Source organism: Bombus bifarius, unplaced genomic scaffold, assembly GCF_011952205.1.
Source record: "Bombus bifarius isolate JDL3187 unplaced genomic scaffold, Bbif_JDL3187 scf7180000008162, whole genome shotgun sequence".
Taxonomy (NCBI): Eukaryota; Metazoa; Arthropoda; class Insecta; order Hymenoptera; family Apidae; genus Bombus; species Bombus bifarius.
Window position 1 is genome coordinate 545,341 of NW_022884484.1, and position 13,634 is coordinate 558,974.

A 13,634-nucleotide genomic window follows, 5' to 3' on the forward strand; every position below is an offset into this window, starting at 1 on the left:
AGGATAGACAGGATAACATCAATAGACATTCACTTTTCAAGGGGGATAGAAACTTAAACACTTATAAAATTGAACATATTTGTTGCCGTAAATATTTATTGTAAAAAATATAGCAGTTTCGCAGGAAGAATAAAGATAGTACAATTAAAATGATGCAAATTTAATGAGAACGCCGAAGATTACATTGAGATATATACAAAATGAGCTTAATTTAATCGATAATGATAAATGAAATCGTAAGAAACACGAGTAACTGGGTGCTATTGTTGATCGTGTATGCTATATACATGTACGCAACGTAAAAAATATCCTACTTAGAATTTAAGAAGCTAATGTAACAAAATCTTATTATCTGTACTTCTTCTGATTGGAAGACGTACCAAATAATAAAATAATATATTTGTATAATTGTTTCGTTGCATACATACGATTAGAATTGTAACCCTGACGTAAGAAGATTTCAACGAATTAAAAAAATTCTCTGCTTTCACGATGGTGATACATTGAAGCACATACAGTTTAATAAGCGGCTTAATAACTGTATCCTATGTATATCCCTATACAAATATCTCTATAGCGTTTACGTATCAATAAACTGTGAATATTAACATGTAACAGTATAAAACTGTTTCTCTGCAGCAAACATCACATTTTTTTGCTACTTTTTCTCAATTTTCATCACGCTTAATGATATTTTATTTCTACGCATAACAAATATGGCTGCGGTTGGTGAAAACACTCGAAAGTAAACCGCAGAACACATTCTATGATTAAATATAAACAATATACCGTACAATCTATAGAAAAGACTACCAGTCTCTTCGTAATCTGCTCGATAGCAGTACATAATTGAAATGTGATAAACGTTTAAGTAAATAAATATTAAGCGGGATCCTTAGGAAATAAGAAGGTAACAGCTTATACCTGCCGCGATAACCGAAAGCAAAAATTACATAGGAAGAAATTAGTATTATGAAAAAAACTTCGTAGAAAATGTTTCCTATGTGAAAAAGATATTTGTTTAAACGTTTGTTAATATCTGTTCAACGTAATATAGATTATATGATAAATTACAACGTTAAATATATAGAAAATATCGATAATGAAGTTTTCATTTAATGAGTAATCCAAATTATTTAACGATACCACCGTGATCGTTTCTTTTGTATTAAATATAGTATAAGAAAAAACAAAGAAAAAGAGAAAGAATAGAGTATTCATACAACGATCTCACACGATTTAGACAAAATAGGTTTCCTATATAGTTTAATTTACATTTAAAAATTACGTTAGAATAAACAAATTTGACCTATAGTAAGTAATACAAGTCACACAGAGACGCGAATTTCCCGATTCGTCCGGTGTAGTTATAATGCAATCACTTTTCTCTATTAGTGTTTGATAAGTATAAAATATATAAATTTCTGCTACCTCTGTATATCTTGTCATATTTATCATTACGTACAGCTAACATGTAACATTGTTTTTTCATTTTCTATTATATAACCATTATAAGATGTATTATATAAATATTTTATAAACGTAGTAGTAATGTTACATTATTTACAAACATATGATTGAAGTCTGCTTAGAGATAGAGAACTTAATAATCCGAAATATTTTCCCTTGCATTTTTTGTTTATTTGAAATCCGAACTTAATGTAGCAATTTGGATTTGTATTATTACTTTCATAAAAAAAAAAAAAAAAAAAACTAATAGAAGGACAAATTAGTTCCACAAGTTTTTAGAAGTAAAAGTATTATGGACCATACCACGTGGCTTTTGTAATTCGTGAAAATCTGTAGTTTCCATTCACTGTACTTTACAGAAACGTATATTACACTATCATACCGTAAAATAACTGTTCCTATGTTATAAATCATTTGAATATCATATTAAATGTACAATAAATGTCCCTTTTCTTTCTAATTTCTTATTACTCGAATTCAGCCGCTAGAATGTGGCGTTTTATAAATATGTATTATATATCGTACATTTGGCATTTAATAAATCTATTGTACCTCTTGACAGCATATAAGTACAGGGAGGAGTGTTTTCTTTTGTTTAATTATCTATTGTCTGTTTAAGTTGATCTAAATTCTTTTTCCGTCCAGTAACATGATAAATACTATTAAAAAATCTTATTAACCATGCACGTAAAAATGCCACACTCTAAACACAATAGTTTACATTTGTACTTGTTATAAATCATACATGAGGAGTATTTATAAATGCTCGTTAAATATTGTTTATCCTTACATATGTTCATTGATACGTAATGTATTAACAAGAGAATGTATATGCAATATGTCATGTAATTCAATCTAGGTTCAATAAATATGATTCAATAGATTTAATAGATGGCATATCGAACAGGATGTAGAAAACTGCTGGTGTTAATAAAAACATTCAAATCAATGTTAGGAAGTATCATTTCCTTGGTATTTTTTCTTAATGTATGAAATATGAGAATGAAAATGAATCATATACGCACATAATGACTAAAAAAATTGCGTGATCACATATTATCACGGTTTTTTTACAAATATAGTTATTATAGACTAAATTTCTAATTCATACCTTAAGAGATTAATATACCTTCTTCTGGAATTATATTTTCTAATGGTATGGATTCCGCGAATCCACGAGCTATTAATTCATCGGCGAGGGATATCACCTGCGATACATAACAAATTCAACAAACTCATTAATTCGAAAAAAATAATTAGTTATGTTATAACAAACTCATACAAATATTTATATTTTTAATCAATAAAAAGACCTTAAAAATTTTGTTACAAAACTAGCGTTTGCTTACCCCATGTTTCTGAATATTAAGATAGAGACTAATATATGTGTTTGTATTGATGTAACCTTCTATTTGAGCTTGACCAACAATTCCGGTACACATCTGAGCAACTGTATTATAAGCTTCTTGATTCCATTCACCTGTACATAATTAACAATTTATATATGTATATGAAAAATTGCACACGGAAATGCAGGAATGTGCGTACCATCTTTTGGTTGTACATTTGCCAGGAATATTTCAATTGCTTGAAACGGTAACGTAAGATAATCTGACCTAATTTTCCTCATTTCTGAACTACTAAACACCCAATAACCACCGTGATCAACAAGTCGTACTAAATGCTGTTCGCCATGAGGATCTGGCTGTTCGACATATACTCTGACCCACGTATTATACCATTTTGCAACTAAGATCATACCACCTATAAATTGAATAAAGAAAGAATATTTGAGAAATTTTATTACAGCTAAATGGAAAGAAAAAACAATCATAGAAATACGATATAAACGTACTAGTAAGTTCATCTGGAGCTGATGGCGACTCCGTCGTGTTATATAACTGTGTCATCCTTTCATCTAAAATCCGTAGGGATGGATAGGTAGGATGAGTAGGAAGTTGTACAAATAATCTGTTTGGTTTCACTATGTGACATATAACAACATCATTATTGACTCCCTCCACTAATGATAACTGTCTTAATTCAGCAAACCAAGGGATATCTTCAGGTACTATTAATGGTGAAATCTGATGAAGTGTCAACTGTGGAAATTTTTTTTCTGGAAACTTTTGTCGTATCATTTCTAGAGCAACGTTTATTCCTTCTGTAGAACCTTCTATGGCACAAAGTTTTTGATCTCTCGATATAGGATGACGTTTGAGGACTATGCTTACTTCCGCTTTATGTCGAATATTTTGCAAGAAGCTTCCATGCCGACCAATTAGTCGTCCAACTAAAGATTGTGGTATACTAAATTCATATATCATTGGCATTACAGTGTCTTTTGTATGACCCTTGATACTTCCACCTACAATAAGTATGACATTGTATCAACGATATAACATCCTTAAATATAGATCATTTAATACTCATCCAATGTTTACCTTTTCCACTATCTGTACTCCCCTCACTTCTTGCTTCATCTGTGACACTGCCTTCTAAGACACCAGAAACTGGACTATGGTTAGCAGAATCTCTTTCGGATAATGTTCGAGCTTTCGGATGTTTAACATTATCTTTCAGTGGCGTGGAAACAGATGGTTCTTCGCTTGGTAGATAATTACATTCATTGTTTGTATTATTCTCTTCGTTTTGATTGACAACTTCTATTGATTTATTCTCAGGCGCTAACTTTTGTTCTTCTTCCTCGATGATATTTTCAAATATCTTTAATACTTTATCATCAGAATCAGCGGCTTCTTCCAAGGAGGAAGCACCTCTACTCTTGGCAACCATATCGAAATTGCTTATTATTGGGTTACTACCTAATTGTATTTCCATTTTTGACGAGGTATCTACGAAACTGTACCATACTTCACCGTCATCATTAGGAGGAGTTCTAGAATGCCCAGAAATACACGGCGAGCCAGACCTTTTTTGCGGAATATCTAAATTTTCGCTTGTTTTTCTAGGGATAGAAACAATCTCTTCTACCCGTATGTCTTCTACCTGTTGATTAGGAGGACTCAATGAGCAGGATTCATTATTTTGTATGCCAGAATCATGAAGGCTTGAATTAGAATCTGACGAAGCAATCTCCTGATCAGTACTATTCTCTTTGCTATGACAGTTTTTATTTATTCCACCTGGATCAGCTCTGTCTGCTTGACGCCGTTTGTACCACAATATACCAATTATAAGAGCAAAAGCAGGGAAAGTCCACTTTACCATTTGAGTATGAGTAGCGAACATTTTTCCAATCCACCGTAGCTGTTGATGTTAAGGACCTTTTCACACTGAAAATAAATATAATGCATAATTAAAACGTGTACTAATAAAAAATCTAAAAATTGTAAATTAAACATAATGATTATGAACGATAGATTAGAGTGACAAATTATTACTATGCAACAAATTATACAATCATCTAAAATATTGTAATCAGTTTGATAAATTTTATTTTAACACGCGATACGTTGTTAGCATCACGTTTTTTAGCTCGTTATATTTTTAAATTACGATAAAACCGCCACATTACAGCGAGCGCGCAAAGTCGATGAAATTCAATTCTTATTCAGACTCTCGTCTTACTCGGTTTCCTTTGTTAATTACCGTTTCACAAGCGTAACTTCCGGTCACAACTGTATTCGTTCGAATAGCTTAATTAAGAGTACAGACACTGTATACAAACAAACGACTTGTTCTTCAAATATAAAAAATTCATTGTCATATCCAATAAGACCAAGATTAAATACTCTCGAAATCTACTCGTTCTTGTACACTTTTAAGATAATACGAGGATTAATATCGAATCTTAAATCACCATTTAATTATACATAAGGCACAACATCAATTATAATTTAAATACAGGCAAAAACATATAAGAAGTTCATTCAATAAATTAATTAACATATATACGCACAAATATGCTACATGCTTATCTATTAACATCCCTTTGAAAATCAAAAAATTAGTAAAAGTAATATACAATAAGACAAGTTTTTAATCAGAATTGTAACTACAATGAGGATACGAAATACAAGCGAAAGTTTAATTCCTTTTTATTCGAAGGAAAGTTTCGAATAGAATTTAAGTGTGAAGTGAATCTAAATTATAATTTCCGAGGCTGCTAGTAAATAAAAAACCGATATGTGAGTTCATTCATTGAATATTTTATCAATCAAAATTTTCATCGCCTCGTGTAATTTTCATCAAATAAAAAGTCGGGTTGACTCAGCATTTAAAATGTATAGAATGTTCCAAAATATGACACGCTATACGATTGTATCGAAACACGTGGTTTATATATGGAACGTACAGAACATCCTAATTTCATACTATAAACTCGCTATGTACCGCACACTTCAAAATATATAACACAAACAAAAATTATACAGAATGTTTCAAAAAAAGAAAAAAAAAAGAAAAACACCGTACATATTGAAAATGTACGTTAAATCTCGTAACATATTCTCATTACATATTATATTCATAATATTTTTCTTTAAGAAGCTTCAATTTTGCTCGAACTGTATCACGTACTTTGAGACACTCTGTATAGTGCATTCACCCTCGCTTGATACAGGCTTGTAGTTCCCATCTGTGATACCTGAAGTTCAGAGAAAGCATCCGTGTCATTTTCACAATTTAATAAAATTAAATGGAACTAAAATAGCGAGTCTAACACAAAGAATTTTCAATTTCTCAAAGACAACAATACGATGAATGGATTAGATCGAACGTAAATTGTAGACATATGTGATGGTAATCTGTTTCTCCCAGTTTTACCAAATTTTCTTATATGAAACAATTAGAACATACAATTTTCATTTTTTCTTCATATTTTGAAAAAATCATACGATATAAAGTAACTTCAGATATAATCTCACAAGTAAATATTTTACGTTGAATCTGATTAGAATAAATTTCTTCGACTTTTGGCGATGTATGAAACACGAATTCAGTATAATTCCATGGAACTCCAAGGCACCAAACGAGCAGTCCTCTAACGACGAAGGTCAGATTTACGACTCACCGATATTACGTCCATTCTTATTTCCATCTGTGATCGTTCGACACTTTCATAAAGCCGTTTACTCGCTTGGAAAATGGACGCGCAGGTATACAGACCGGCAAAACGGACGCACAGGTATACAGACCGGCAAAATGAACGAACCAGTGAAAATCAAAAGTTCCGATAGGCGACCTGAAATTAACAAGCGATTCGAAGACACTATTGCTAACACGTCCAACGCGGTACTGCGGTTTGTGGAACGATCACGGCTTTCAGCACGTGGTTGCCTCTGAAGAGGCCAGTTCAACTGGAACCGCTAGCAAATGCGCAGACGCGATTACGTTAAGGGGCGTTCACACGATGACGGTACTGATAATGTTCACGAATTCTTTTCCTTTCTATTTTTCCTTTCTTTCAATTTTTTATAACGTCAAATCGAGTGAAATTGTAGCAGTGAAATCGTGATTGTAATATTTAGGTTGGCTTAGAAGTATCGAATATAGAAGAGCAGAATTTAATTTTAGAAAATGGTTTGTTCGTGAGTGAATAGTTACGGAAGCGGTTTGAATTACAGGAGTAACTTATTTCGAAGAGTAGCACCGCCAATTTACACTACTTATTCGCAGATTGAAATGTTACTTGCTATTAAACGGTCTATCGGGCAGCACATGTCAAAGTTTTCGAAATATATTATCTGTTATTATGGACAATTTGTATCTTCCGATGATAACGATTCGCCTAATAATTTGGCACTATGAAAGATTATAATTTCCCGAATTTTGCACCGTAGAAATAGCGTAATATACGCGTCGCAGTTATAGAGCGGCGCGTCCACGCTTTTGTGCAATATGATTCAGAGAGTTATCCTATCCTGTTTATCGCGGAATCTTCGCCGAAAGTAAAAGGATTAAAATTGACGATGAAACGAAGGAATTGCGCAACGTCGCGTAAAATCACAAGTTTCTATCATAAGAGCTAGCATAAGATACAGAGTATCAGGCGAGTGTAGTTTCCACAAGTGGAAACCGGTGACTTTTAAGATATTCAGACTATCCATCGTAAAAAAAGACGTATTTCTCAATCTAAAAAAGTTTCTCGATTTAAAAATACGATAAACGAAGCTAAAACTTGTGAAATGGAAGAAACTCATGTTCCTTTTACTTGATAAAAATACACGTGACTAAACATTTTCACTTTTTTAATTAAAATTTTTTGAAATGAGGAAATTTGGAATAGTGAAAATTAGAAATGTGGAGAAACGATTACGCGACACATATGATAGATAATGCGTCTGTTTCTTACGTCACACAAACATTTCGCTAGCATTGATTCGTGTAACGATCGAAAATGTATACTGCTGAACGAATACGATCTACGCTCATTCCTGCGTTTCAAATTCCAACGTAAGGCGCGAAGAAAAATTGAACATGGCGCATCTACAAATGTAGCATATTCGATGGCATATTAGATTTTTGACCTCGACTAAGCTTGAATATTGCACCATTGTGCGAAGACATTTTTGGAAACTGATAACTATACCACAATTCTATTAATGGCAACTATAGAGAGTATAGTATTTATAAAATGTCGAAAATGAATGTAATTATAGCGTGATTAATAACGCGGCGCGCGACTATGATTCATATGGCGATATTAACCATAAATCTGTTAATTGTAACTATGATATGACATTACTATATAATTTTAGTTTGGTTTTTATAACATTTCGTAAATTACAGCTATAGTAATAAATAGCACGGTACGTAACTATAATTCATATAGTAATTATTGTATAACTATAGCGGTATTTATAACACAGTAATGACAATTTTATTTTTATATATACCAGGCGCTTATAATAGCACGTTATCATCATAGTGGCATAGTTACAGTATGGTAATTATACAGGGCGGTAACTGGTGGTACAAGCGGAAAGGGGGTGATTCTACGCGAAAAAAGAAGTGGAAAATATAGAATAACAATTTTTCGTTCGAGGCTTTGTTTTCGAGAAAATCGACTTTGAATTTTGGCTCGGTACGCCTGCACTTTATCGCGTCTCGTTACAACGGATCTCACTGTAGATCGTTGTCTCGATGGAAAAATTAAAAAAAAAATAAAAGAAAAATTTTTTTTTAATTTTTATTCTATATTTTCGACTTCTTTTTTCGCATAGAATCACCCCCTTTCCGCTTGTACCACCAGTTGCCAACCACCCTGTATAGTAGTCAGTTAACAAAACGTGGTAATAGATTTTAATATCTTATTGTGCTATCGCTATACCATTACTATATGTATTATAGTAGCATAGTTGCACTCTGGTATAACACCAGCGCAACATAGAGCTAGTACGAGTATCGATATTGTAATTCACAATTACATTATAACTATGGTATAGTATAGTTCATAATAAAGTGATAATACAATTTTTGAATTTTTCTATTACGTATAGCAAACTGTCAAACTCTATTATTGTTATTCACGCGTTATATATATGTACATATATTTTCTCCTTGGCACAATTTTTTAATGGCATAGCTGATACCATCTAAATCGGTCGTGCGCTATCTTGAACTTTTTTACGATACCGATCTTTCATCTAATCGAAAGTTGTTTTAGAGGTATATAATCGATAGTAACCTTTTTAAGCATCAAACTAGAAAATTGGCAAAACACCGCCTACATATATATTCACTTCATTATAGAATTTATTACTAGTTTCTTGGCAACGTCTGACTGATGTATTACTAGAAATATGTATGTAGCCGCCAAGCAAATGTAGCAGTATCTCTTAATAAATTTCCAAATTTATTATTGGCCACAGAAACCGAAAGGTTTGCCTATCTACTGGCATTTTCAAATGCCCGTTAAAAATACACGAGTTTTCATTGAGCGTTAAACACTATCAAAATCCCTGCGATACGTTACGAGAACTACGATTCATCCACGTATACCAACAGTTTTATAAGAAATTCAATGTTTCCCTGCGATCCAACCGTCGAGAGTAAAACAGCCGCACCGTCTTTAACGATAACGGACGCCGAATAACACGAACGAACGAAAGAAACGGATCGCGAATTATCATCGAGCATTTTCATCAGGAAGACAACTTCAAAGGCTGCTTAATCTCTTTCGACACACAGAGTGTACAAGAAGTAAGAGAGGAGAGATTGGCCAAGCAAAAAAGATTGGCTGAAGCAAAAAAACGACTTGAGCTGTTATTCGTGCTGCCCGAAAGAGAGAGGAGGGATACATACTGGACAAACCGAACGGGGAAAAAAAGAAAAATTAAATTAAAATCAAACCGGTAACGGAGATCGGATCGGTGAGTAGTCGCTCTCTGTCGCGAACTGGGTTACGCGCCACAATTTAACTTCCGAGACAAAATCCTTAGAGAATCCACAAACCACACTAAGGCGTGTATCGATCGTTTCGACAATTCACCAAACGCACGACTGCCGAACGAACCCTAAGAGACGTATACGAATAACCGTTTGCCCCCCCCTCCTCTCCCCTCTAGGGGCTCACCGATGGTCAAAAACCATTGAACATAAGATTAGCCAGGTATTCGACACTTCACAAATGGGCAACCTTTTGTGCGTCTTGTTAATTGCATGCTTCGAAACATTCCCAACGAACAGCAGAAACAGTTAGAAACATTTTGTTCACATCGGCCACTTCTTCAAGAAACATAGAACAGCAATAAAAAGTTGCTCTTTGTTGGTTCGGTGAAGATCCGGCTTATGATATACACTAGACGTTACTAGTCTATTCGACATGCTTGCTTAATGCCTTTAAAATCAGTTCTGATTGATTCGAGTTATTAATTTCGAAGACAGATATTATCTCGAACACCCGGTTGCGAGGATATCTGGATCGCGGATGTTGTATCTAGGTCCTCTTTGTCATTTCTCCACGATACAACCGAGCCGTGTTTGTAAGGTGCTTTCATCTTAAAATAATGCATGCAATCGTGACTATCACATCGATGACAAAGGAGGAGCGCGCGTCGTAATTACGAATCGAGATGGACGTGCTGTTTGTAAGCGCCACTTAAAATTTCGTGCATTAGTTTTATCAGTGGACAGAGAGGGAGACACCCGTCCACGAGTGGACAGATTTTATCCGGCAAGATAGTTACACACTGGGGACAGTATAGAAATGCGAGAGACAGAGGTGACCGCGACGGTTCAACGTGCTCTTGGAATGTCCAACCTGCACGCGCAGAGAGAACGATGAAGTAACCGAGCATGGGTAACGAGTAACGAGTATTGCGAGAAAGGAGAACGAAAAGAGGAAGAGGAACCCGCGAGAAGAACGATGAAACGTGCAACAAAAAGGGATACAAAAGAGATCCTGCTGTTCGCGTGAAACACGTTTTCGTACGAAACTTTCCTTCCAGCACCCTCTGTGGGAAATGTGCGAATCAATCGTTCGAACAGTTACAGAGTAACGTTCAGATATTTCGGATAAAATTTCAATTTAGGGACGCACCACATTACAGATCGAGAATCGATCGAGTAGTACATGCACTCTGTTGCAAAATTGTTGTATCATTACGACGTGACGTAAAAGGAATTGCAGTCGATAACGGACCAAAATTGAAGTACTATTAAGTAAGTGTTAACTGCTACATCGAGATGTGATATTTAAAATGTTGTGGAATATTTACGTTCCGTTATTTATCACTTTATATTATAAATGTATAAAATGTCAAGATACGGATAAAATGTCATAAATAAAATTAAATTCGTTGCATATGTGTTGATTAATCTGTGGCTACCCTTAACCTCCGATTTAATCGAAGACCTGTTAACAACATTTCGTATCGCTATAGATTAGACACTTTGTGTTTACATTGTATCCTATAGTACTGATAATAAACTCATCCATCAGTGAATTCAAGGAAACGTACAAATCTAAGTTATCCAACATAAAAGTGACCTTGCAGAAATGTTCACTTAGAATTTTGATTAAAATAAATTAAAAAGTATTTTTCACTTTTAGATACTAATTAATATTACAAATTATATAGAAAAAGTGAAATACTACATTCTAACGATAGAACTAGTTGATAGATAAAATATACTTCCGTACTATTTTTGTTTATCAATCAATAATATAGCGTACAAATGGCAAATTACATTTCGATTAGCATATTTTATTTACCGACATATTTAAATTTATATCTGTGCCACAGAGTACGTGTTTCAATAATTTATTATCGAGATAAACTCGAATAGCGTCGTAAAAATAAATGAAATTTCAATTTTATTTCATACAGGTGGTCACGTGACTACGCTTGATGATTCTAACGTTATACGGAAATAACCAATGCCATACTCAGGGACAACTGCCTTAGGAGGCAACATGATCGGAAAGTGTACAAACGTATCTTAGAAATAGCACGTAACTAAAAGTGACTCTACAGTCTGTTGACCCTTTAAATGTCCGTACACACATGGAGGAACACAACACGCTATAGGTAGTGCAGACAGTATACAGTATCCTACCAAATGGCCTGCTTTCGAAATACTTTATCGATTGTTGTTAATAACTAAACAAGATAATGAAGATACAAAAATGTCGCTACAAGTATCAAACATATAGTTTCTCGACGGTAACTACACAGTCCTGTATGATCTATCAAGTACACAGATATAATTAAATCAGTGTACTTTAGCTCATACAATACATTCGTACAAGCTAAGATAAAGTACAACGGTACACGAGACAACCAAACGTATATATATAACATGGGAATTAGTACGCAGAAAGATTTAAGTTTAAGGAATGTACGTATATATAACCATCCAGGAATACGTTATTTCCAAATGTTGTGTACGACTAGAAAACTCAATCGCCATACGACGTGTGCCGATATTTCACTGTAAAGAGTGAAAGAGTAGACACGCGATTCGTACCATAGAGAAAACGAAGAGGATACCGGGTATAATGAGACAAACCGTATGTTATATATTTAAATTAGTCAATCGAATTGATATAATATGCCCATATTGTGGTCATCGGAACTCTCGCTACGCACTGTAAGGTCACATTCGGTGAAAATAATAACCTCAGTCACCACGTTCGAATCGTGTATCGGAATTTAATTGCCCGACAGATAATCGTATTGTCTTAAATGAACACCTATATTAAACACAGATTAGAAACAATTTAGGAACTCTAGAAGTTTTATATCACGGTAACTAAAAGATAACAAAGGAAAGCCGCTAGACGAGTCACAGCAGCACGAGGTTTGCAAAAATGACCGACATACCTGTATAATTACTTGTCGATCGGCGTCAATTTCTTCTCGAGTTCCTATACGTATCTACTCAGCGATTATAATCAAGTGCCAAGAACACTGAATGATCAACTTCTCTTGAATTTCGAATAAAATCACATCACGCAACCACAATGTTTTTCCTCGCTTGTGAGAGACAATATGGCGGTACAAATTCGGGTGCAGCATGTCCGGCACGATACGATCGCAGCGCCGTACAGTGAAAAGAAAACGATTCGATATTGGCGCCAAACTACTAATGATTTCAAATTTTCATGATGACGAAAAATTCAGAAATTCTAGATTCAAACAGTTTAAAAAGTTGATACAGAGATTCTTTATTATATAAAAAAGTAACTTGATGATAAATAGTCAATATTTAGTTTGTAGAAAAAGATGGATAACCGTTATATTGTCATGCACTGCCATCTCGTGACAGTACATTGATATTATTGCAATCATGTGGCATCATGTATCAATCGACAAAGACACACACGTGGTTTCTGTATAAATAGTCGTTGGTAATGTAGTTTTCTGCAGCTTATGTAGTGTACTGCATACGATAAAAGGGTACATTTATGTGAAAGTACAATTGTTTCCTTTAAGATGGCAGACTGTCTGGTTTGAAAACGTGGGAACGTTCAAACATCGCATAATAAAATATGTACAAAACAGAAGTAAATGTATGATAAATTATTCGTAGAAATATTTGTTTTCAACGATAGCATTTTATTAGAAAAGGAACAAATATGTAGAAAGAACATAATAACGATGTGTTTCTGCGACAAAGGAATAATCTTTAATATTGTTTTATATGAAAATTAAAAGCGCGAAAAATAAATTCAGACACAATTATGTATCTACATC

The 13,634-nt window shown here is 33.9% G+C and overlaps 1 protein-coding gene across 5 annotated transcripts; it reads right to left on the bottom strand.

Annotated features, from left to right (window-relative positions):
- Positions 1-139: 139 nt before the first annotated feature.
- On the bottom strand, positions 140-12,967 carry LOC117208801 (KH domain-containing protein akap-1). 5 transcript variants are annotated; one of them, XM_033450177.1, is made up of 7 exons: positions 12,762-12,967; positions 6,013-6,079; positions 3,915-4,766; positions 3,326-3,838; positions 3,019-3,234; positions 2,820-2,950; positions 140-2,678 (listed from the first exon to the last, which is right to left on the bottom strand). In XM_033450177.1, exons 3-7 carry the CDS (start codon positions 4,720-4,722, stop codon positions 2,583-2,585), a joined length of 1,764 nt encoding a protein of 587 aa, XP_033306068.1. In that variant the 5' UTR covers positions 4,723-4,766; positions 6,013-6,079; positions 12,762-12,967; the 3' UTR covers positions 140-2,582. The 5 variants fall into 5 exon arrangements, with proteins under 5 accessions (XP_033306068.1, XP_033306066.1, XP_033306067.1 ...); XM_033450175.1 differs by lacking the exon at positions 6,013-6,079 and adding an exon at positions 6,506-6,676; XM_033450176.1 differs by lacking the exons at positions 6,013-6,079; positions 12,762-12,967 and adding exons at positions 6,506-6,676; positions 9,787-9,945.
- Positions 12,968-13,634: the final 667 nt, after the last annotated feature.

Coding starts and splice junctions, on each gene's coding strand:
- LOC117208801 (XM_033450178.1), bottom strand. CDS start 4,722: ATGTTCGCTACTCATACTCAAATGGTAAAGTGGACTTTCCCTGCTTTT. Junction 3,235..3,325: donor AGCTCCAGATGAACTTACTA/GTACGTTTATAT, acceptor TTCAATTTATAG/GTGGTATGATCTTAGTTGCA. Junction 2,679..2,819: donor TTAATATTCAGAAACATGGG/GTAAGCAAACGC, acceptor TATGTATCGCAG/GTGATATCCCTCGCCGATGA.